We start from the raw sequence: 23,805 nt of genomic DNA, 5'->3' as shown, positions 1-23,805 counted from the left end.
GAAGGTGCTTGCGGCGATGATGGCGAGGGCGAGGATACTGGCTGAGATGCCGGCGGCGATGGCAGCCGTTTTGGTGTGGGGGAGGTGGTGTTGGGGTTGGGGTTGGGGGGGTTAGTGTCGGTTGGTGGGGGGGTGGTGGTGTTAGGGTTGCTGGTGGTGGTGCTTGTGGTTGATAGGTTGGGGGTGTTGTTGGCGTCTGTTGCGGTGCGGAAGAGGATTGTGGTTTGGAGCAGGGTCATGGGGATGTTGTTCGCGTTTCTGATGGGGAGGGGGGTCGGTTCGCCGTCGCAGTTGGCACACTGCCGGCCTTCGATGGATGTTGGCGCTGTCAGGGTCCCCAAGCACCAACCACCCACGCCGGGAGCGAATGAGAGAAGGGTTTCGGTGTAGCGGAGGCCGCTGGGGCAGCAGACAACCGCGGTCTCATCGGGGCGCAGTGACGGGAGGACGAGCTTGGGGTCCGTTCCTGCGGTGCCCCCGAAGATGTTCTCGCCCGCCCATCCTGAGGGACAGATTAAGCCGGGTCGGAAGTAGGCCCTAATCAGGGGTTGGTCGTCGACGTCTGGGTAACAACTGTCCTGGTTGAAGAAATCGGCCCCTAGAATCGCGAGGCTGCTGCTGCTTGTCTCGAGGATTTTGGTACATGAAGCGGGCGGGGTGAAGGTGGTGGTGAGGGCGCCAACTTGTTTCCATCCATCCGCGTCCTCGACCGTCGTTACTATTACCTGGGTGACTCGCGACATTGTAAGCGCCGATGGATGTTGGTGAATTGGTCGGGTAGATTGGTTACATGTCAAATTTTGTTGGGGGGAGAGCAGCCTTTGTAAGGATGGTTTGGTATGCCTTGTAAATCTGGAAATGACATGATGCAGGGGCGCCCAAGGGGTTCCTGTTTCACACATTGCGACACTTTATCCCCAGGTTCTCATCCTTCGTCCTTCTTGCTGTGCCGCATTGGGGACATGGGTTAGGTTTCCAGAGTACTACCGGAGCCGGGGGGGCATGAAACTGATAGAGTCAATGGCAGTGGAACTCAGGGCGACAAAATATCGTGTAAGGCTGGCGTTAGTTATCTTCAAGCCTCTTTTCAAATAACAGGCTTGAATGAATGGTGGCCTTGAATGTCTATTTTGAAACGTTGGAAAGCCCCGACCACTGCCCGCATTCCGTCCCGTCATTCCTGGCCACAAACATGGCCTATCTTTCTGCACAAGGTTGCAGACTCTATGACGGTCACCTTCGTTCAACTTTCCCACTCGCAAATAAAACCCAAAGCCGCTTCCACCACAATGTCTACCTTACCTACCGAGGTGCTTAGACATCTCAGGTGACCCCAGAGGATTAGAACTCAATACCCAACTGTCGGCAATACCGGTTTCACGGCTAGAGCACCCAGAATCAGTCGGGGCCTCAATCGCCATGGCGCACGGTACCCTTGGTTCCATCGAGCTTGCATTGCAGATTCCCACAATCCAAGTTCCTCATGTTTATCATGACGTCGCTTATGGTACCCAGGCTGTCTCAGACGACGACGACGACGACGACGACGACGACAACAACGTGTTGGACGTGGGTCCGTACGGCATCAGACCCAGGAGATGCGCCGTTTGTGCGAAACAAACCCTCTCTCCGTTGGTCGTGTGCAGGAGCTGCATGGTCGTCTTTTACTGTGGCGCCGCCCACCAGGCGATTGACCGACCTTACCACAAGGCAGCTTGTGATACCATCAAGAGGAGCCATGTACAGCTTTGGAGGGAAAAACAAGCACTTCGAGCCCACCCTGGCGATATGTCGCTGCCAGTCGATGTTTTCAACACGGTCGTTGGGGATTTTGGACAGTATTGTGAGACGCGCAAGTACTTGAGGATGAAATTCGCGGCCGCAGAAGCCCTCCTTAAAATCGACACCGTGACTGCCGTCGAGAAAGCGCTCACTCACTTTACCGACATGCTTCGTCTCGACAAAAGCGACAGTCTAGGTGTGGGGGACATTATTCCCAGCCTGCTACTGCGTCTTGGAAGCAAGCAAGAATGCTATGACTTTCTCATGCGATCGGCCCTCGAGGCTCACAACGACACATACACCCACCAGAATATCAACGCTTTCGAGCGCATCAAGGCATTCTGCGCAGTGGATCTAAGCCTCAACCATCTCGCAACTCTCACCCTTCTCAAACTGCGCATATACCTCGACCTTAGAACAGCTTAGCCAGTTAGAATACCGCTGTTACGACGAGGACACTTATGACCGGCCCTTGGGAAGCCTAGTCCGAGGCCGTCTGCGATCTCTTCGGAAACCCTGGGCAAAGCTCAAGGCGGTTCGAGACCATTATTACAAGCTCTGTCAAATGGTGAACGGTGCCAATCCGCATATTTTTGGGAAGCTTTGGTCGACCACGAGATAGCATCTTTGCCGGACCATTACAAGCCTGGAAACGTCGAGGAGGCTCACCGAGCTGTTCACCTATGTCGGGCAGCCTGGGAAGAGAGTGAGGGCGCTATCGCCAGGGTTGACTCGGATACCGCGCAGCTCACGCCAGTATATGGAGGTCACCTTACCGGCACCGGTACCGGTGACCCTCGATGGCAGGGACACGAAGCATTGAAGAAAACAGCGAACTTGCCTGAACACCGAGCTACCAGAGCCGCCTTCCCATCAAAGTTCCAGCCACCGTTACCGACGTCCCATCCAGCCAACCTTTTCCTGTCCACTCCCACGGCCCTTCACCAGAGCAGCCAGACCGTACGGTTCGTCAACCGAAACGACCGGGAGACAGCCCTTGTATACACCAACGGCGCCTGCGTCAATAACGGACAAACCAATCCCCGTGACGGCTGGGCGGTCGTGTTGGGTCCGGCTGATGGCGGGAAGGGGCGGAACGGCCGCGGCGTCAAAAATAGAGATATCTGGGAACTCTTGTTGGAGGAGGTGGAGAGATGGGATGCACGTGAGGGCATGTTGAGTTTTGGAGGATCCCAAGGTTGCCAAACGGCGACGCCGACAGGGCTGCAAAAGCGGCTGCCGACAAGCCAGCCGTAATGGAGTTCAGTGATGTTGTCGTGTCTGAGAGACAACCCTCTGTCTTTCTGGTCTGTCTGGAACCCTCGTTCGGCTCTGTTCATGGACGCCTCGCTGCTCATATCGCTTCAAAAGCTAAGATGGAGCAAGCTACGACGGTAGAGGCCGCCCTGGCCATCCTCAGCAGACAAATCACGCCGCAGATTATCATTGCCTGGGATGAGGGTATAACCAAACACCGGAAGGTCTGCGAAGCCGTCATAGGCTGCCTCCGTAATGGCGCCACCGTCGTTCTGGTTGGCTGTTTCAGCAACATGGTGAGCAGGGGCCAGCTCAGTCGGCTTTTTGCCAGGCTTGGGCTCCCCTGGGAACGAGGGTTGTACGAACGAACCACGGTCAGTCTTGCGCGTGATGCTGTTCATGGCCGCCTGGCAGCCTGGCTACCATCTACATCCAGCCAGAAGGCCCTCTTTTTGAGAAAGGTGGCACCATCAGCGGCCTGGTACACCCCGAGCGGATGCTCCGGCCAGGCGGCCATGGCATTCGCAAAAGTTGGCATGGGCAGGCTTGGCTATGTTGGTGATGTGAATGGCGAGGAGGCCACCGATACGGTGGTCCTTGCCATGTGCGGACTAATTACTGGGTTGATTAATCCCGCCATTCCGGGAAACTGACTTCATGTGGTCACTTCTTTCTACCTCAACCATTTCTTCATGCCACCTAAGAATACCAACTAACCGTTTGTGACAAATCATTTGCTTGTTCGAACAGGGTATAATACTACGGGCGAAACAGCGCGCCTACAAAGACTCACAGCTTCATCGGGATACAACTAGGTGTATTTGGATCTAGGGGTATTTGGGGTACGGTATATAGCTAGGTATCTAATCCATATCCAACTTCGCCGAAGATGGATGCTAGCCATTCTGTAATCTTCTGGTTCTCAGCAGGTGGAAGTCTAGGTCGGAGCCGTCTAGTTTGAGTAACACGTACACGTTACTGTCGGACCCGCGAAGTTCTTACCACACCTACCACACCTGCTCTCGTTAACCGGTGGGGTGGAGATTGAAGCCGCCATTGCGACTGGGGTCAGGGATGGTTCTTTTGGTTTCTTTTGGTAGGAAGAAAAGGGTCAGCTCTAGGGCCACTCTGGTTTGGGTAAAAGTTGCAGTGAGATGGACGGTGAGTAGCTGGAGTTGTTGTAGGCGTTGCTCTTGTTAATAATGAAAGCAATATACCACATCAAGGGTTGACAGCGTTGGCTTATATAGCATGACCAGGCCGTCTGGAGTGGTACCTCTGCACCTTTGTCGACTTGATACATCTTTATAACTTGAGCTTTTGATACAACCGCGATAGACGCCCAAAACAATTCATATAACTACCCCCGCCCTGCTCATAAGAGAGCTATGTTTGATCCCTCTGTGGATTTGATCAACGGACTCCTACAAAGGCGCCACATGCCAGTCGAGCGTTCCGCAAACATTGAAATGGCAAACAATACCATTATTATTCTTTCCAAGGATAGGTCAACCAGCTCGCCGTGATGGTATTTTTGACCAGATTTGAACCTGGAAGCTGGGTGCTTTTCCCACTTCCAATTGCAGCCACAGCCATCGGGTAAGTACCTATACGGGTACCTGGGTACTTATGTACCTCTGTATGCCTGCCTTGAGTCTGGTCCGCGGTCAACTTGACCAATTGGTACCAAAGCGCTTTGTTGCTGTCTTTCTTTGGCCCCGTATGCACTGTTTGATCTGGAGGTTCTGTAGGACTGACCACTCACCCATTCTCTATAAATCATCCCGCTGCCGCACTTCTCAACGGCAGAAATACTGAACCAGAGACATACCAAACCACACACCGAACTACACACGCATCCAAATCTCCATCATGCCCGACGACAGGGACCTTCTTCCGGATCAGCGGATCCTCTCCGAGATCTTCCCCGATGTCCCCGACATTACGACTGATCTCTGTACGGTCCTTTCCAACACGTTTGATACCTGCACGTTCCGACTCAAGCTTGCCACCGAACCACGACCGGGATTCTCCGCAGACCTGATCATTCGGCTGGAGACTTCCGGAAGTCATCTCCCGGCCGTAGTCAAGTTGCAACGTCTGGCGCAGCTTCAGATTCCGCATCTCGTCCCCGCAACGCTGGCCGTGGGGTCCGTCACCAACGGGCGTGGCAGACAGGTAGATTACTGCGTCACACCCTTCATAGCTGGGACTACTGTGCTCGAAGAAGTCTGGATGGGGCTTGATGGGAGCAACCAACGGTCTTTGATGGAAGCCCTAGTCGCTGCAATGGGGCAGTTCAACAAGGTTTCAATCCAGAACCCCGAGGTCCAGCAGATCATCCAGCAGTATTACAAGAAACACCCGGAATCTCAACTCTTGGGCAAAGCTTCTCTCGGCAGTCTGCACACCGGCTTTTACTCCAACATCAAGCAGCTCTTGGAAGAGGTGCTTGAAAAGAGAGCGATTAAGTCGAAGGAGTGCGATATTCTCGACACAAACAACGGGATTGTCGTGCGGTCAGCCATCGATGGAATTGGCGAGATTGGGCTCAGCCAGTCCGACCTCGACTATCTCATGGACCATATATTTTTCTGTCACAATGACCTAGAGCCCCGCAATATCCTCGTCAAGCAGGTTGGCGAGAGCGGCATGTATGAACTAGCTGCAATCCTCGACTGGGAGATAGCCGGCTTCTTCCCTCTTGTCTACGAATCCTGGTTCAAGGACACGCAGGCTGGCTCGTCCAGCCAGTGGTTCAGCTGGTACTCGTTGTATAAAGAGTACACCGCCAAGTTCGTTCAAGAAGAGAGCCATGAGAAGCTGGCTAAGGCGTTGGCGATTATCACAGAGTCTCAGGAATCATCGAGACCGAAAGCAGTGAGCGATCGAATTCGGGTGAAATGGATCAAGCGAGAGCGACTCACGATGTCGTGCGACCCGCGGCAGGGTTGGGTCCGAGAGGAGGGTGCCGGCCACGTCCCCGTGTTCACGAAGGAGGACAACGACAACCTAGAAGCTGGAGGTCCTCAAGGAGCTGGGGTATATTTAGTTTACATTCAATGGATCAGTCCTTTGCGTGACGTATGCGAAATGAAAAGTTCTGACTTGCCTGATTATATTCCATGCCCCTGAGCCCCCTAAATAGCCCCTGAAGTCTTGCTTGATTAAATGTATGCCGCTCAAGGGGAGAACGCAACGAAAAAAAGAAACGAGACAAAAGAAAATCCCGTCCTTGTAGTGATGCCCGCTGTATAGTCCATAATAACCCCAATCACAAACACGTCCGAATACGCCGCTATCCAACCTTCCCTTCCAGCTAGCCAGCAAGCACAACCACAACCCAAACCACGACCCTCTCGCACCCACCATATAACGAACTTCAAGCACACCCCACTACCACCAACCGCGGCGCCACACCAGGCGGGTCCCCCTCCCCGCCATCCCCATCCCCATCCCCATCCCCATCCCCGCCATCCCTATCCCCATCCCCCTCCTCACCTCCACCATCCCCCCCTTCCTCGGGGTACTCGGTCTCCCCCGCCGGGCGGCAGGCGATCCAGCGCAGCAGCAGGAAGGCGTCGGGCGTGGGCTCGGGCCCGCTCAGGTCCAGGTGGCGCGACTGGCGCAGGACGAGTTTTTGCCGCTTGCTGTCGAAGTGGGCTTGCGTGATGCGCGCGTGCTGGTCGCGCTCGAGGGTGTAGATTAGGGCCTGGGGGGGTTGTTAGAGGTTGGATGGGTGTGGGGGGTGGATGGTGTTGCGGAGGGGTTTGAGCAAGGGGTTTGATGGTGTTGCGAAGGGGGGCTGAGCGAGGGGGGTTGCGAAAGGGAAATGGGAGCGCACTGGTTTCGTGTGGTGGTTGGTGTGCTGGCCTTCGCTGAGCTGCCACAACACCATTGCAATAGCATAGTCGACGTCGCTCCGGAGGGCTTGGCCGCCGGTGGTCGAGGCTTCCATTGAATCGGCGACTAGGCAAGCAACGTGGGGTCTTGACGTATTGACGGGGAAGTAGGCGCACACCGATTGATACTCGCGGTTAATGTACGGCCAGTGGTGCGCGAAGTTGTGGAAGGGAAGATCAAGCCCTGTTCCTTCACGGATCATTTGTGGGTCGGTGCTAGTGGTACACTCGTCAGTACGTATGTTGGGAGCGTTTCAGTAGATGGTATGTGGTGTAATTACTTCCAAGGTTCCCAGAGCTCTGGTTCCAACTCATGGAGTGCTTCGAAACATTGCACAAACCAATGGGATTTGAGAATCCCAAACACCCATTCCGAGCCTCTGTACTTCGGTCTATATTTGTCCATCCAAATCGCTCCCGATTCGTTAGAAGCTTCTTGATTTGCTCTTGCTCAACCTCGGTGCGACGGAGGGTCTCGAGATGTGTTAACTTGGTCGACATTGCGAGTGGGCCGTGGGATTGGCCTGCCAGCTGGAAAATGAAGGCTCAAAACGGTGTTGTGTAGATACTGGATGGTAAGAGAGTGGGTAGCAGCACAGGGTGAAGATTTCGTAACTGATTAACCTTTTAACCTTTTGACCTTTTAGCATTTGTTTGCTTCGAGAGCGATCGAGGCCTTTTTGGCCGCCTCGAAGGATATGGGCGGGCAAACGAACGAATCACAGACGGCCACGCCACATTGTGGGATTGCGGAAGGGCGGACCAAGAGACTGACCATGTGTTAGAATTGTGGCACTTGAAACTCGGAATTTTGGTTGCCGATGCGCTAGTGTTAGAGGGGTTCCAAGGGCTGAACAACAAGCTATAAAAGGGAGGTCAGGACGATGCCCGCCACTGAGGAAAATAAGAACAACCTTCAATCGATGACTTCTGGGCTGCTCCGAGCATTACAACCAGACTGTTGTAAGCTCCATCATCTGTGAGATAACCGTGGAATCGTGGCTGTTGGTCTTCCAACACCATGGTCCACAACAGCAGGCAGATGCGCATGCCGGCGAAACAATGAAGAGCCATCACCTAGGCAGTAACTACCTATTTGAGAATTGAGATTCTTCGCTCAAGTGCTCGAAGCGTCAAGATTAGGGCTAGAGACCGGCTCCGGGATTGATGTTGTAGATGTTATTGTTCTACTAATGCTACCTGGGAAATGACTGGACAAGACCGGAAACAACCGAATACTTGGGAAACAAAAAAAAAAGCAAAACCGGGGAGACACGAGCTTCACAGCTCTGAGCTCCGCTGATGATGAATGATGGGTGGGTCAGATGAGATAACGAAAGGATAATATGCGTCCGGGGCTCGGCGCAGGGACTCGGGGAGAAATGAATGTGTTGGAAGACCAACAGCCACGGCTCCACGGTTATCTCACAGATGATGGAGCTTACAACAATCTGGTTGGGATTCTCGGAGCAGCCCAGAAGTCATCAATTGAAGGTTGTCCTTGTTTCTGTCGTCAGTGGCGGGCCCCGCCCTGACCTCCTTTTATTGCTTCTTATTCAGCCCCTGGAACCCCTTTAGCACTAGTTAACTAGCGCATCGGCAGCCGAGATTCCGTGTCTCAAGTGCCACAACTTCCGAGAATGACAGAGGTGGGAAAACTGAAAAGGGGCACAACCCGAAAGAGCAAAACGAGAAAACACCCAAACGCCGGCCTTCTCGCACGCTTCCACAATCCAAGGCAAAACCCAGCTGGCCTAGGTGCGAATCCATAACAGCACGGCGGCGTACATGCGGATCCTTCGGTGTACTCGTGGCCACGACCTGCGCGGCGGGGAAGAACCAAGGAACGGCCGAACAGACGGACCATCATGCCTGGAGGCAGCTAAGGGTTCTTCAACTCCGGCATCAAACCCAGCAGCCGACGAATGAAGACTTTCATGTTGGACATGTCGTTTGTTTTCCACGGTCCGAACCGGTGCATGACCAGGAACTCACCGATCCTGGGCAGCCCTAGATCTGGTGGCGTTGGGGGAGTGCCGCTACCAGGCCGGTGGCCTGGCCCGACATTGGCCTTAGTGTTGGCGTCGGCCTTGACCTTCGCAGCCGATAACCTTGTCGTTGGCCTGCTGCGGTTGTCGCGGTCGGGCGCCCCTTCCTTGGGCTTTGGAGGAGAAGCCGGCCGCAACGGGAGGCTTCCAGAAATGCTACTGGGCCCCGCGGGAGGTTTGTTGCCACCACTCTTGGGTGCCGTCGAAGATGAGCGGGAACCGCCATTCGATGGTGGTGGCTTCGACGATGCGCCAGGCCCGCCACCACCCGAGGGGCCGCCGCCGTCCGGCGGCGGTGGTCTTCGGGCGGCGATGACGGCTTGTATTTCTGGCTTATCCCAGCCATCAACACGGTCTCCCAGATTCAACGCATAAGCCTGGTCCAGGAAGGCGGGCGAGCCGAGTGTCTCGCCGAGGTCGTACACCGGCGTGGTCGAGATTGCGGCCACCGCCTTTTTCGCCTGTGCCGTTGTCATGCCCGCCGTGGTGCTCTTGTTTTGGATTGTTGAAGGGTGCATGGTTATGCGTAAGGTTACTTGCATTTTTTTTTGGAGCTCCAAGAGGTGGGAGGCTCTCTAAATCTATATACAGAGAGAGATAGGGCTACAGGGCTCCCTGTCAACCACCACCATGACTTGTGACCTCTGTATCCGTTTGTCCGTTTCAGCATGGATGTACGCTTCGTATTCAGGACCGTACTCTCCGACAATGATGTAAATCTCATGGCGATTTTGGGAAATCATGAGGCGCCTGAGAAGAAGTTGCGTGGTCAGCGAAGTAAACCCCTGAGGCCCTCCCGGGTGCGGTACTTATCTCTTTCTGCCGCTAGCAGAGCTCTGTAGAAGTCCCTCATTTCCGGAATGCCGGCATATCCAGGCAGCCATCTCCGCGGCCTCTTGTCTTTCAGTGGCTACCTTGATTGAGTGCCGCACGGCGGACTTGGCCTCGCAAATGGCCAGCGGCTTGTCTAGACCAGCGTCCGATCCGTTGTCGCTGATCGAGCACAGGTACCCGTCTACTCGTGCTTCCAACAAGTCCATCTTCGCGTACTTCTTGTTTTCGCCCAACGCTGGAACTCGCAGGTGCAGTGCCATCCGGGGAGGGGCCCAATGTAGCGAGTTGACCTGGTGGCGGAAGTCCTGTGTGACGGCCTGGAGTAACAGAAGCAGAGCTGTGTTCACATATGCCTCGTCTGCCGAGGGCAGGTTCTCTGCGGTTCCTCTGGCCACAGGGTACGATTTAGTTGCCGGTGTTCCGGACTTTGAGAGTGAACCAGATTCAGAAATTTGCTGGTCCGGAGGCGTTTGCGGCCGGTCCGTGGTGTTGTCGTCTGAAGCAAGCTTGCCATCACAGGCCAGGCCGTAGCTGTGACCTTGCGGCGGTCCTTTGTGCCGCCCAACCACCCACCATCTCGACATCCTGCCCCTTGGAGGGTGGTGAGCATAAGCACTAGTTATGGGATCAAGGTTGATCATGTAGCCGCAAACCTTCTGGTACGTTGGGCCGCCTGCCGGCTGGTCTTGTTTCACCCATCAAGGGTGACCGAATAACACTAACCAGGCTATCGCTACGAGCAGCTTGGGGATAGGGGATAAATAGATCCAGCATTTCCTCTTTACCTTCCAGTTCACAAGCACCAGCATCAACACCAGCATCAACACCGGCACTGTCGACATCATTTGCCAGCCCTACACCAACAGCGTGCTCGAAATCCATCGATTCCCCAGCCACACATCTTTCACAGTCCTTTTCCCTCAAAACCTATTCTTGACATGGACCCCCACAAACAACGGCAACCTGGCGCCATCGCTCGCACCGCCAAAGAGTGGGCGACCACCGTTAGAAACGAATCAACCATTCCTAGTGGAGTCAGAACGCAAGGAAACTTCCACCATCTCGTGGTCTCAGACTGTCCCTTTGACAACTCGGCTTCCGGGATCTCGCATGCCGAGTACCTGCACCTTCGAACAATTTGGTACCATTACGAAGAAGAACATGTCGATAGCTTTGCTGGTCTTTTCAAGGACAACCCAAAAACGGGGTACAAAGGGTTCGTCTCCCCCAGGGCCGGCAAACTCGCCCATGAAGCGATGGAAAAAATGTTCGACCTTCTCAAATACTACTTGGGAGAGTTTAACAAGACAAATGCCCACCAATGGTATTTCCATACGTCTGCAAATTGCGGGCATTATGCCATGGTTCGATATTGGCAGGTCATGACCACCACCCATGTGAAGGGTATCGGAGCGAGCACCAAGGTATTCAAACCCCAGGCCGGATCCAACATCACCGCTGCCCACTACTTCTGTTCTGAATATTAGCCTCGTGGCTCGGTTGGGTCGGCGTGCTGATCAAACTACTGAGTTTACGTGGCCCAGCATCCACATTGGGCCCGGTCTCAGGTTGGCAGGGAGCTCTGGACTCTGGTGTGTTGAGTGCTTGACCGAGGTTGCGGTGGGAATGGTCTCGCTGAATACAGAGTAGTTGCCGGCCAATCTGTCCATAATAACACAACCTATCATGATTTTCCATAGCGGATATCTTGACAGGACAACGAGGTGAGATGGGTTTCCTGATTCGAAACCCTCAACCGGAGGAAACAAAACTGGCACGCCACCGCGGCTTCAAGACTCCGAGCTTCTGAGGTCTGAGCCTTCTCTGGTTATTTTCAGCTTGTCTCAAATCGAAACAGGGAGCCAACATAAGAGCCCCCATCCAAAACTCACCTCCTGTCTAGAATATTCGAGGTCACCATGATGCCGAGCTTTGTTGGCCGTGCCCCTTTCGCATCAGGAGCTGGAACAAGATCAGCTGGCCAGTTCCTAAATTTGGCGGTTTGTTGGACTGTGTCCCAGAGCTTCGGGACCCAATATCGTGCGGGATTGGGTGATGCTCGCCACAGCACCTGATTATTGGCCCAGGTCCAGCTTCAAAATTCGGTTGGTCTGCTGGCCTACGGCCAAGTCAACATGAGAAGCAAGACATCGAACCAACAGCGTGGCCGCCCACCCACCAAGCTAATGTTTTGATGTTGTTGGCCAAGTGTGCAGCAAAGCGATGCGGCGCGTCCATCTGCCATCCGTGTTTGTGTCTGGGTTGTTCACTCCCTTTCACCAATTCGTTCCGACTTCCGCCCATTTCTATCCTGCCCCTTTCCTCCTGATAGATGGGTTAGCATATTACATCAAGCTGAAATTTAGCGCCATTATGACTTGGCATGGATCTTGGCTTTTATGAGCCGATAACTCTTACTCACTGATTCCTAGCCGATCCAGTTTGTCCGTCGCCGGCGGTGTAGCCAAATGTGGTCCCAGCTGTGAATTGGCTCCCTGTATCTCGAGCGGGCAAAGGGCTAATCACGGCGGCGTTGGGCCTGACGAACAAGATGAAAATCCCGAGGTAGTACTGTTACTCTCTGAGTAAGGTATCGATAGAAGAGGTTCCATGCTTGCTACGATTCAATTAGTAACACTCATCCAACTCATGCATAACTAAACATAAACCAGTCATTCTTCTTTTACGATATCAATAAGCGGAGACTTCCGCTGACAACTCAATGATGAGGGATATGACGTTGGCCAAGATGGAAGAGTTACGAGGTCGGCCCCGGACTTGACGTCCGAACTAGAACGGTCGGATCCAGACACGCAGCACTGGGTGAAGAAACCAACCATTCACTTCAAGCTTATTCTATATGACTGTCTCTTAGCAAGGCTCTCTTAATTATCTAACAAAAAAAACACATTCTCGCAAGAGTGACTTGGAAATAATATCCCTCTACAGCACCTTGACTCCAGCAAACATCCCAGACTCCGTCCCATTATTACCCCCCTTAGCCAAGTCTTCGCCAGAGCCACGATTACGATCTCAAGCAACCGCTGCACCCAAAGCACTTCTCCTAGCAAGCACACTTCTTCAAAGCGCCTCAAAGTGCCTCGATAGCCTTCAACAACACCTCCACTCCCCTCTCCCCGACCTCCTCGCCATCCCCCAGCAAGCTCGCCACATCACTGAGCACGCCCAGCGGGATATAACAGCCCATCTTCGCCCTCTCCAAGCTTTCCTTCAACCGGCTCGTGTGCTCCCACTCGCGGGCCGCAACCTCAGCCCTGTCGATGACCCTTCCAGGGATGCCGCACATGGCGGCGCAGTGCATGCCGAAGGAGCCCTCGGCGACGCCGTCCTCGAGGCGGTAGAGGAAGGTGACGCGCTTGCGCGCCTCGTCGACGTCGATCTGCATGCGCCGCGCGCGCACCTCCGGATGCTGCGCGAACTCGGCCGCCAGGCTGTGGTAGTGCGTCGCAAAGAAGCCGACGCACCCAATGTGCGACGCCACGTGGTGCAGCACCGCTTGCGCGACCGCCACGCCGTCGTACGACGACGTGCCGCGGCCGAGCTCATCCAGGATTACGAGCGAGCGCGGTGTCGCCTCGGAGAGGATCTTCTTGGTCTCGGAGAGCTCCACGAAGAAGGTGCTCTGTGCCGCGAAGATGTTGTCATTGGCCCCAAGGCGCGACATGATGCGGTCGATGGGAGTGAGCGTGGCTGAAAGGGCGGGGACATAGCAGCCTATCTGGGCCATGATAACCGCGATGCAGGACTGGATATAGGGTTAGCTTCCAGGGTAAAAGGAGGGAAGGGTGTTCTCGACTTACCATGCGGAGGATGGTCGACTTGCCAGCTGCGTTTGCACCTGTGAGCAGGTTGATCTTGGCTTCGTCGCCGCCCAGTTTGATGTCGTTGGGGATAAAGTCGTCGACGCTGTTGGTCATGCAAGGATGGCGGAGCTCCTTAAACTCGACCACGCTTCGGTCCTCGTCGATAAACACCGGGCGGCAGCTGGGCACGCCGAGAGCAGATGACGACTTCGCAAGGCTGGTCAGGCAGTCCAACTGCGCAATGATGCGGATCGCCTGCAGCCAAACTTCATAGTCCATGTCGAACCGCTTGGAGAATCTTGAGGCTACTTCCTTCAAGATCTGTGAGTGTGTCTCCTCAGTTTCTTGAAGCTCCCGGACAAGATCTTCTAATGCTCGGAAGTAGTAGCGCTTGACGGCCGATGTGGCCGACATCTGGCGCCAGTTCGTAGGCACTTTGACGGCCTTGGGAACTTCGATCTGGTAGACCTCCTTGCCGACGTCAGTAAACTTGATTGTCTTGCACTTGAGTGCTGTCTTCTGCTTCTCGAGCAGGGCGTGCAGCTCCCCCTTGATCCGCTCGAGCTCGTTTTGGCTGTTGTCGAAGTCCTCCTCGATGCCCTTCTCGGGGATAAGCTTGCCATCCCGGGCCATTGTCCGGTCAAATGCAGTTTCCCAGTAGCCTAGGGGCTCCTTGAGGTCAGGCATGGAGGCGATAAGCCTGTCCACGAGGCCGTTACCGCCGCCAAAAGCACCTAGAAGGCCCATCGTATAGTCGATCTGCTCGAAGCCCTCAAGAACTCGGACGAAGTCTTGGGGCCGGCATGCACCGGCATGGATACGAGAAATCAGCCGCTCCAGGTCTGGCATCTTAGCCATCTGCGACGAAAACTGTTGCAGGATGCTGCGGTCGGCATTGAGCATGTCGACAGCGTCGAGCCTCTCATTGATCTTTTGAGTGTTGCATAATGGGTGGCAAACCCATTGGCGGAAGAGACGCTTGCCAAATGGAGTAATGCAGCGGTTGAGGAGGTTAAACAGCGTGCCCTCAGGGCCGTTGTTGGCCGTGTTGGTGAAGATCTCCAGGTTGATAAGGCTCTGGCCGTCCAGAATTAGGGTGCCGTTTCGGTGGATGGGGTTGTACCACGCGAAGTTGCCCTGTGACAATAGGTTGCGGTCGAGCATGAGCACACGGAGGTAATGAGTCAAGCCTCCCATAGCTGAAATTGCCAAATCTTTGTCTTTCGACTCCGCGAGCGTTTTGGGCCACACTTCCTCCGCGCCTCCCTCGGAGACAAAATAGCCCCCACACTCCAGCTCACGCCTCGCAAGATCGGCGCCCCAGAATTCTGTCTCAGGCTTTAGGTTGTTCCAGATGGTGGTGGGGCCCGTGTTGTTCTTCAGGATACGCAAAGCCTTGGTAGACAACCGCGATTTCTCCAGGACCAACTCTCGAGGTGACGTCTGGGCGACGAACGTTTCGAACTTGGTCAGGTCAACATCATCCTCAAACTCGGACAAGAAGAACTGTCCCGTGGCGGCATCAACAAACGCAATACCAAAGGCGGGCTTGTCGTTGACGACCGACTCCTTGATGGCTGCACAGTATGTGGCCATATCGTCCTGCAACATGCTGCCGTCCACGAGGGTGCCGCCGGTCAAGATGCATGCCAACTCTCGGCGAATGATCTTGTCGGCCTTTTTCGCGTTGCTGTCACGCTCGCGCATCTCCTTACCCAGTGCAGATTCCATCTGGTCGACACGAGCGACTTTGTATCCTTTTGCCACAAACTGGTTGACCCACATGTCCAATGAGCTCTCAGGGACGCCCACCATGCGCATGTTGACACGGTCGGTGAGCTTGAGATCAAACAGCTGGTGCCCGATGGTCGCGTCGTTCTCGTACAGCTCATAAAACTTGCCCTTCTTGAAGAAGACGACAGTGTCCCAAAGCTTCTTCTTGATGTCCCAATACTGCTTCTCAAACGGCGAGAACCCCCGCTCAGCTAACGGAGGTATGTAAATGGAAGTAGGATCGAACTCTGGGTGCCCCGGGGGGTTTTTGTTGCCGTCCAAAATGTTGGCTAGCCACGGGTATCTATCCTCCGGTTCCTTAGTGTGTGCCTTGGGTTTTGTTTTTGGATCTGTTGGCTTCCGTGGGGGGGCCCTGGCCGCAGGGTCACGAGTTTCAACGTTGTCCGGGTCGTACGTCCACTTTTGCGCGGTCGATGTCGAGGCCGGAATATCCTCCATCACTTCATCGTCATCAAGGGGTGGAGGGGCGGGAGAGGAGGAAAAGTTGGACTTTTTGCGGGGGGCCGAAGACTTGGCTGCTGGTCGCTTCCGCTTCTTCGATTTGGAGGGTGCGTCAGAGTCGTCCGAGACGACGAAGTCCCCCAAGTCGTCTAAACATGTTGATTAGCCCGGCGTGCGCCAAGAGGGGAGGGTCAACAATACCATCTTCCTCCTCAAAATCATTCGCCTCGGCCTCGTATGTGTCCCCATCATCGTCATCCTCATCTGGAACGGCGGCGCGGGGGCGGCGTTGTCCAGAACGCCTGGCCTTCAAGGTCGCAAAAACCGCTTCGTCATCGTCATCGGAGGATTCGGCGTAGCTAACAACCTTTTTGACCTGTGGAACACGTATTAGAATATGATAATGATGAGGTTGGTGGGATATCTAGTCACCTTCCGCGACGGGCTGCTATTTAGGCTCGCCTTGACAGTGGCAACCGACTTCTGCATCATGTTAGCGGGTGCGGTGAGTGGGGAAATGTCTTTCCTAATCACCTTAACAGTACTCGTCTCTCTATTTTCCTGGGACCTCGAGGGTTCGATAGCATCGCTGCTGGGGACGAGCGTGGTTGTTGTAGTGTGTCTCGACGTGAGCATGGAGTTGGCTCGGGTCGTTTCTTTCAGGCATTGGGGCGATGCGTCCCTCTTGTTTCTGGATGCTGGTTTGGTGGAGGGTGAGGGGCTAGCTCCATTGGCGCTTCCGGCTGCTCCTGGCCTAGAGAAGAAGCCGAGGATGCTCTGTTGCTTGCCCGTTGAAGGTGCCTTTTTCACTGACGACGGCGTCTTCGCAGGAGTGCGAGCCGTGGCCGATTTCTCCCCCATCTTGACGTGTTCGACGAGTTCTTCGATAAATTAAATAAAGCTAGGCCGTGGGGTAAATTAAGGAGAACAAATGGATGAAGGAAGGTTGGCCAGGGGAAGCCGGCGACGTTGGGACGAACTTTAGGTGGAACGCGAAGAAACGCGACTGTGCGGGCTAGGGGTCGCGTCTTGCGCCAAACCAAGCTGCTGGGTGCGTGCCCCACACGGCATTTGGGGGGGAACGGCCCACCCACCAGAAGCTGGCCAGTGGCACAAAGAGCCAAGCTTCATCTCCGCATGCTTGGAACCCCTTTGGCAAATGTCTTCGATCAGGACATTTATTCGCACCGAAACACACACTCCATTACCCCTTACCTTTGCGCTAAACCATGACCTCTTGCGAGTTGTTCGCCCCCGACCATGCGTGCCGGTATCTGCCACGCGAGTCATGCGAATAAGCGATCTTGGGTTGGCAGAGCAGTTTCCTAGCTGCAGGATATAAATCGGGCGTTGCTGGAAATCCCACACTCTACGGATTACTTCGTAGCTGATCATGCTTCGTCCGATGTTCGATTCTACTCTGCGGCGAAGTGTCAAGAGGTGCGGGGCGTGTACAGTACCCATTCTCTTTCAAGCCAAGCGGCAAGCAGCAATGATCGAGAAGGTTAGTAGAAGGCCGGGAAAAAGCTTCTGTGTCAGTGTTTCTGTGTCGAGGTAACCGGCTTTGAAGCGGAAGGGGTCGGGGGCGGGCACCCCGGCCGAAATGGTAACAGGGGTTACTTTGGTGCAACGAAACGACGTTTGCCCGGCGGTCGCTCGGCTTTGGTACCAGACAGGCAGAATTTGTCCGGATGCTCAAATACCCATGGTGTGGCCAAGGCGGGAGAAACCGATAGGCTCACACTGGAACGGATAAATCCTCACCGGACAAGAGGGCATTTAACAGACCCTCGTCCAGAGTCCGAACCGGGAAGGATAGGAGGATGGAATGCAACATTTGTCCAACGGAACCTGTACTACCGGGGCCGAACCAAAGCTCGATAATAAAGGACGTTGAATCGTCCAAAGGGACGACACTGTCATCAACGCCGACTCCGAAGGTGCTCGGGATTGCGTGTTAGTTATCAAAGTTCGGGCATTTCGATCCTGTTGTTTCTCTCCCTCGGCAGTGAAAGCGCGGACAGCTGGGAAAGCATCCTGAAGACCCCTACCGGCAGCTGTCAACACTGCCACTCAGCTGGTCCCCCCCAATTACCCCAACTGCCCGGCCTGGTGCAACAACTCCCCGCAACACGACGCAAAAGGCGGGGACTGAGCGGCCGAAAGCCACACGGGTTGCGCCTGCGGTGCGCAAATGGATGCCGACGCGATGGACCGGTCGGACAGTATTACGGCTGCTACCGATGGCGTCCGCGGCTCACCCAGAGACCAGAACAGTCGCAGGGCGGCGGCATGTCTTGTATGCCGCCGATCCAAGATCAAGTGCGAAAAGGGTCGCGCCCAGAACGACGACCGTTGTCACCGCTGCCTCCAATTGGGTGTTCAGTGTGTGCGTCCCGACTTTCACGTCGGCCGCCGGAAGGGCGTGAAAAAGTTAGCCTCCCCAACTTTGCCTGCTTCTTGCAGGTGAATGAGTGATAAGCGCGTCTGCTAACTCATGCACAGCAAACGCACAGGACTGGAGAAGGCATTGCATCAGGTGGAGCAGGCCTTGCGCCGAACCGGGACTGGCATTGAAGCCGCCAAAGTTGTCTCGGATCTCAAATCTCTCCTCGGCCCCGGGCCACATGGACCACTGTCGCTCATCAACCACGATCAATCCGGAGTTAGGGGTGCGGAATTACGCCGGGCATCAAAGCAAAGCGACATTCTCCTTCCTGACGCCTCCTCCGACGCAGGCGATAGCTCGGCTTCGGACCAGGATGGTATGAGTGCGCCACAGGAATCTACGCCTTCGCAAGGCCATGCCGGCGAGGAGAGCCTGGCCGTCGATGACGCCGAGAATCCTCTCCAACTGCTCGCCCGTGCGTCAGACCTGCATGTCTCGCCCAAGTCAGGGGTCGACCACGTGGCGGCCGAAAACATGTCCCACCAACGGTCACGCCAGAATAAACAGAGCGAGAAGATCTCTGAGGTCGAAAGGTTCTTCAAGCTCAGCCAATTCAGTCTCGATACGGGCCCAGACCTCGATCCGATCAATCTCGGGCTGATCACCGCCGACGAAGCCGACACGCTCTTCAACTTCTTCCATCACAATCTGGCTCACACACGATGGGGCCTCGACCCGGCACTCTACACGGCCGCCTTCACACGCTCCCGCTCCGCCTTCCTGTTCACCTCCATCACCGCCGCCGCCGCTCTCTTCATGCCCTCGGCCTCGGCCCTGTCACGGCGACTTTCCAATCACTGCAAAACACTTGTTAACCGCATCATCCTGGACCGTTACCGGTCTGTCGAGATTGTCTTGGCTTTCATGGTCAACGTCCCCTGGATGTTCCCGGGGAAGCACAGCACCGATGACGAAACCTGTTGGTACGTGTCCATGGCGACGACCATGGCATTGGATTTGTCGCTCCACAAAATTCTTGTGCCGATGGCCTCGCTTCGGGATGGCCCTGGTGGGCTTGGAGGGACCTTCGGAGGGATCGCGAGGGCTGATTGTATCGATCCCAAGGTGGCGTTGGCTTTAGATGGGTTTGGGGATGTGGAGCCGACCTCGGAGTTTGGGCTAAGGTTGTTAAGGAGGCGGGAGAGGTGTTGGATATCATTGTTTGTGCTGGAACGAGGGTGAGTATTTCGCTAACACGGCCTGACGTCGATCACGAGCTAACGAAGTTCAGGATGTGCTTGGCGAGGGGACGTTGTTATACCGTGCCGATTACACCCATTCTCAGGGGGTGTGACCAATGGCATTTGTCGAATATCTCGGACACCATGGATGGGCATCTCGTGTCAATGGCAGTTTTGCGAAGAGATCTGGTAGGTTCATAGTAAAAAACACGTGCGTGGAAGATGCTGACCAGCGCAGGATGAACTATTCTCATCTATCCGAACCCTCTGTGATGAATCCCGGGATGGCCGGGCCGATGGCGCTTTGGTTGCCCGGTCCATTCAAATGATGGTTGAGAAGTTCTTCGACGAATGGCATGCCAAATGGGGCATCTCTATCGGCAGCGGGCCTCAGCACCGACTGCCGCCCTACGTTCAGATCCTGGTCACACACACCCGTTTGTCCATCTACAGCACAGTTATCAACCATCCGACGGCCCCGACCGAGGTCCGCCACTTTTTCCACGCAGCCGGTCTTTCGTCAGCATTGAACGTGATGCGGGCGGCCATCCAGGGCGAAGGCCAGTTGTCGAGCATGCCAAACAACACGGCAATAATGATCTCCTTCGCGGCCTGTTTCGCATTGCGGTTGAGCGGCCAGTTCGCGGGCAACTCAAACCTGGCTCCCAGCGTCCGAACGCTAATCGAAGAAACGGCCGAGGTTCTGGAGCGGGTCGGCTCGGCCACCGAACATCGGAATGGCATGTCGACTCTATACGGGAAATACCTCAAGTACATTGTCAAGAAAGCAGCAGCATCGGTTCCCGCCCCTCCCGAAAACACCGCTAGACCACGTGCAGGGACACACCCCGAACTGCTTGCCCAGCACCACGCCTCAACCGCGTACGCGCGGGGCAATAACACACGCGCCAGCTTCAGTATGGCAGACGCCATCCGGCCCAGCCCGCCCGTCTCCGGTTTCATGGAGCCGCCGCCCTGGTCGGAGCCGATTCAATTCTCGTCCATGTCTGACGACCAGATCGTCGAGGCACTCAGCAGGGTCAACAATGAGTTCGACCCGGCGCTAAGCATGTATCCCTGGGATGACGCGGCTGCTTTGGATTGGCTCAATTGGTCTAATCTACCCGATTTCGGGACATGAAGAACAACCCCAGGCCTCAGACCGTTGCTCGGGCTGGTGCTGGGGCCGTCATGTTTACCAACTCCTGCAACTTCTCCATAATCACAAAAGTCAACACGGTGTGCGGTCTTCCCGACTGTTAGCGGGACATGCAAAGATTGGGAGGATTGGGCAGCGTACGTCAGCCGCAGCCAAGCGGGCGTCCACCCTTTCATCAGGAACATTGGGCCCTCGCGGCCCAGGCCGTCTCTTATGACCTGCATTACCTGGAGACCAGTCATATCAGCCTCTCAAATCGAACTCCGCCCAAGAAAACAGCTTACACTTGACCCCTTCGCAGCACTCTGTATTCTGCTCTTGAGCACGTCGGCAGGGGCACATGCCGTCGTGGCCACCGTCCCCGCGAACAAGGAAGCGAGTGCGTGCGTACGGATGTCGTCATTCAGGCTTGTTCGCAGTAAGATGGCGCGTTTTGCCGCGGCGTATCTAACATACTTGCGTCAGCTTGAGGGGGTCATACCCCGGGAGGGTACACTCACGGCGCGATCTGAGACACATCTTTTCACGCGGTCAGCATACAGTCACCTGCCTCAGTTTGAGAGGGTCAAGGGCCCTACTCATAATCACGCTCCGGGCGATATTCGCCGACAGGCCCCTGCCAAAGACCTTGATTCCCTCCTCCTTACCGATGCGATAGAGCCCGGTCACGGCGTCGGAGTAGTGGAAGCGTTCGGCCGCCGGCTTGGCGGCGTCGGCGCACATACGCACGAGGATGACCTCGGTAGGGTTCCCAATCATCCCCGCCAAACCCCCCGCCACGCCGGCACATGCCACGGTGGATGCGGTGGACAGCTTGGAGGTTTCTGATCTCTGCCGGACTTGACCGCACAGGATGCTGTACAGTCCGAAGCGGGCGGTCGAGTAGGTGGACTGGCGGAGGATGGAGGCGGAGAGGCCAGACCATAATGAAGGGATTCCTGTGGCATTATGGGACAGTCAGTATCGTCGGGATCTTGTACGATTGAACTGGGTGAACGGACCGTCACGAAGGGCGAACGTATAGAGGGTCGAGAGCATGGGGGCACGCGTCTGGAGGACCTGCATCCGGCTGCGGTGGGTACGCGTTAATTGGCACTCCGCTGCTAGCAGATAAAGGGGCCAATGGCATACTATTTTGTGACATCCAAAGGGTGTGCTAGGCAGGTATGTTAGCAGCACGTGCATTCGTTATACCCTGCGGCTTGTTGACCTACTGAAGCACACTGCCATGGAGGCTGCGGCCCCGCTGTCGAGGGGTTGGCATTGTCAGGATAGGATTCGAATCAAAACACGTATGGCCTTGTTCAAGTATGGACGGAGTAGACCACTTACCCAAGCCAGAACGGCTGTTTGGTTCCCTTCTGCCCGGCCATTGCTCCGCTCCGGCCCAGCTTTCAAGAACACACAGCGCGTCAGGTGTCAGTCGGTGTGTTGGTTCGGTTCACTTCCGAACGGGAATATGGGGTACATATGCGCCCGCGTTGGAGATATATTACACAGTGGCCAGGTCAAAGGAGAGAGCGCAGATAAGGTGCCATTCCCCACGCAGATGCCGGAGCCCTGATCTACTACCCCCAACTTCGCACAGCGGCTCAAGCACAAATACTACCGAGAGCATACACCAACTCTAGCGGCGCGGGCCGATACAACCGCCCTCACTGTTTGTACTACACATGTACTCCATCCACTGTCAGAACGAGAGGTGGGAGGGCACCGGTTGCCATGTGCCCGTCGCCCACCCGTCGCCCACGTTGACGGATATGCATGACGCCCCTGACATGGATGACACGCATAGAAGAGCCAGCGGCGACTTACCACACCTCCTGTGCTCCAACTGTCCTCTTCAGATTCCAGGCCCGTCGCAACGTGATCGAATACAGTACCCGAACTGGGCTGAGACTGCGTCGTTGTGACTGCTGAAACTGTGGGTCTCGGTCTCATTTTTGGTTGCCGAAACACAGACCGCGAGCCTCGGTCGGGGTTGTTTACCCACCAGGATGGGGCGAGGGGTCATCGGGTCCAGGGGCACTGACAGGGGGGTTGCCACCTGCCGATCCGGATCTCAACGGCGCAAGCCGTGATGCGCCGACAGCTTGTGACAGGCCAATTAGAATAGAACCAGGCAGATCTAGCTACCGGTCGTTTGGCTGTGTATTTTTTTTTTTGCAGATTTGGATTTCCCGGTTGCCGGTTTTTGCTCTTGACATGTCAGCCCCGGCGGCGAAGAACGGGAAGAGAAACCGAAAAGCAGCTGGAAACGAAGAAAACAAGCAACTCGTAAAGCACACCGCCGGCGCCGTTACACAAGCACAACCCCAAACCATGTCGAAGCTCTCCCCCTCGCTCAAAGCGCTCATCAACGCGCCGTCCGCGCGGCCCGGTCAGGCCCCCGCCCCGCGCCACATCCGCGACGTCTACACGCGCATCGCGCACGAGGCCCGCGAGCGCAAATACGGCGACCGGCCGTGGGTGACTCTCTCCGTACGGAACCCCCCCTCCCTCTCTCTCTCCCATTTTTCTTCCCCAACACACCTCACTAACCACCCCCCACCACAGGCCGCCGCAACCTTCACGCTCAACTCCCCCGCCTCGCTCCTCGCCCTGCACTCCCTGCTCACCCCCACCCTCACCCCGACCCTCACCCCCCTCACCGCCGCCGAAACTGCTCCCGCGAAGTTTGGGCTCAAATGCATCTCCTTCAACGGCATCCCGGCGCACCATCAACACGCTGGGCGCCTTCCGCGCTCGGCATCGCCCACCACCCCTGGGCACGCAACCCTCCGCACCACCCCCACCCGCGCAGTGACGACGCCCGAGGGGCTGGCGGGCGTGGCTGGAACGCGCGGAGAGCGCCTGTGGGAGAGCGTGTTATACCGCCGTTCGAGGGCAAGTTGGTGGAGAGGTTGGCGGACAGTCACCCCGACCTACCGGTGCATATTCTGGGGAGTCATTATGGCCCGTTGTTGGCGGATCCGGGGGCTGGGGGGCCGGTGGGGAGGTGCTTGACGAGTGTGTTGGCGGTGGCGTGTTTGAGGGCGCAGACCGGGGTGGGGCCGCAGTGCTGTCGCATGTGTTTGGGTTGCCGGAATGGGTGGAGCAGGGGCGCATTGGGGGGAGCTGGAGGGTTGGGAAGG

The 23,805-nt window shown here is 55.8% G+C and overlaps 8 protein-coding genes across 8 annotated transcripts; 4 read left to right on the top strand and 4 right to left on the bottom strand.

Annotated features, from left to right (window-relative positions):
* Positions 1 to 1,419: 1,419 nt before the first annotated feature.
* On the top strand, positions 1,420 to 3,692 carry CHGG_09766 (uncharacterized protein; the record flags this gene model as incomplete). The annotated part of the gene is made up of 3 exons (XM_001227692.1): positions 1,420 to 2,130; positions 2,428 to 2,947; positions 3,154 to 3,692. 3 exons carry the CDS (start codon positions 1,420 to 1,422, stop codon positions 3,690 to 3,692), a joined length of 1,770 nt encoding a protein of 589 aa, XP_001227693.1.
* Positions 3,693 to 4,911: 1,219 nt separating this feature from the next.
* CHGG_09765 (uncharacterized protein) lies at positions 4,912 to 6,174 on the top strand (the record flags this gene model as incomplete). Its single annotated transcript, XM_001227691.1, has 1 exon — positions 4,912 to 6,174. The coding sequence occupies one exon, from the start codon at positions 4,912 to 4,914 to the stop codon at positions 6,172 to 6,174; it is 1,263 nt and encodes a 420-aa protein (XP_001227692.1).
* A 247-nt stretch (positions 6,175 to 6,421) lies between these two features.
* CHGG_09764 (uncharacterized protein) lies at positions 6,422 to 7,442 on the bottom strand (the record flags this gene model as incomplete). Its single annotated transcript, XM_001227690.1, has 3 exons — positions 6,422 to 6,751; positions 6,884 to 7,131; positions 7,283 to 7,442. 3 exons carry the CDS (start codon positions 7,440 to 7,442, stop codon positions 6,422 to 6,424), a joined length of 738 nt encoding a protein of 245 aa, XP_001227691.1.
* Positions 7,443 to 8,823: 1,381 nt separating this feature from the next.
* On the bottom strand, positions 8,824 to 9,507 carry CHGG_09763 (uncharacterized protein; the record flags this gene model as incomplete). Its single annotated transcript, XM_001227689.1, has 1 exon — positions 8,824 to 9,507. One exon carries the CDS (start codon positions 9,505 to 9,507, stop codon positions 8,824 to 8,826), a length of 684 nt encoding a protein of 227 aa, XP_001227690.1.
* A 291-nt stretch (positions 9,508 to 9,798) lies between these two features.
* Positions 9,799 to 10,665, bottom strand: CHGG_09762 (uncharacterized protein; the record flags this gene model as incomplete). The annotated part of the gene is made up of 2 exons (XM_001227688.1): positions 9,799 to 10,503; positions 10,609 to 10,665. 2 exons carry the CDS (start codon positions 10,663 to 10,665, stop codon positions 9,799 to 9,801), a joined length of 762 nt encoding a protein of 253 aa, XP_001227689.1.
* A 2,249-nt stretch (positions 10,666 to 12,914) lies between these two features.
* Positions 12,915 to 16,743, bottom strand: CHGG_09761 (uncharacterized protein; the record flags this gene model as incomplete). The annotated part of the gene is made up of 4 exons (XM_001227687.1): positions 12,915 to 13,589; positions 13,645 to 16,031; positions 16,084 to 16,258; positions 16,315 to 16,743. The coding sequence occupies 4 exons, from the start codon at positions 16,741 to 16,743 to the stop codon at positions 12,915 to 12,917; spliced, it is 3,666 nt and encodes a 1,221-aa protein (XP_001227688.1).
* A 1,333-nt stretch (positions 16,744 to 18,076) lies between these two features.
* On the top strand, positions 18,077 to 21,499 carry CHGG_09760 (uncharacterized protein; the record flags this gene model as incomplete). Its single annotated transcript, XM_001227686.1, has 6 exons — positions 18,077 to 18,267; positions 18,388 to 19,509; positions 19,685 to 19,701; positions 19,971 to 20,625; positions 20,973 to 21,089; positions 21,214 to 21,499. 6 exons carry the CDS (start codon positions 18,077 to 18,079, stop codon positions 21,497 to 21,499), a joined length of 2,388 nt encoding a protein of 795 aa, XP_001227687.1.
* Positions 21,500 to 22,876: 1,377 nt separating this feature from the next.
* Positions 22,877 to 23,677, top strand: CHGG_09759 (uncharacterized protein; the record flags this gene model as incomplete). The annotated part of the gene is made up of 2 exons (XM_001227685.1): positions 22,877 to 23,152; positions 23,228 to 23,677. 2 exons carry the CDS (start codon positions 22,877 to 22,879, stop codon positions 23,675 to 23,677), a joined length of 726 nt encoding a protein of 241 aa, XP_001227686.1.
* Positions 23,678 to 23,805: the final 128 nt, after the last annotated feature.

The sequence above is a fragment of the Chaetomium globosum genome, genomic scaffold, assembly GCF_000143365.1.
Source record: "Chaetomium globosum CBS 148.51 scaffold_7 genomic scaffold, whole genome shotgun sequence".
NCBI classification, from domain to species: Eukaryota; Fungi; Ascomycota; class Sordariomycetes; order Sordariales; family Chaetomiaceae; genus Chaetomium; species Chaetomium globosum.
The sequence above is the reverse complement of the archived record's forward strand: the minus strand, read 5'-3'. Positions and strand labels throughout refer to the sequence as shown.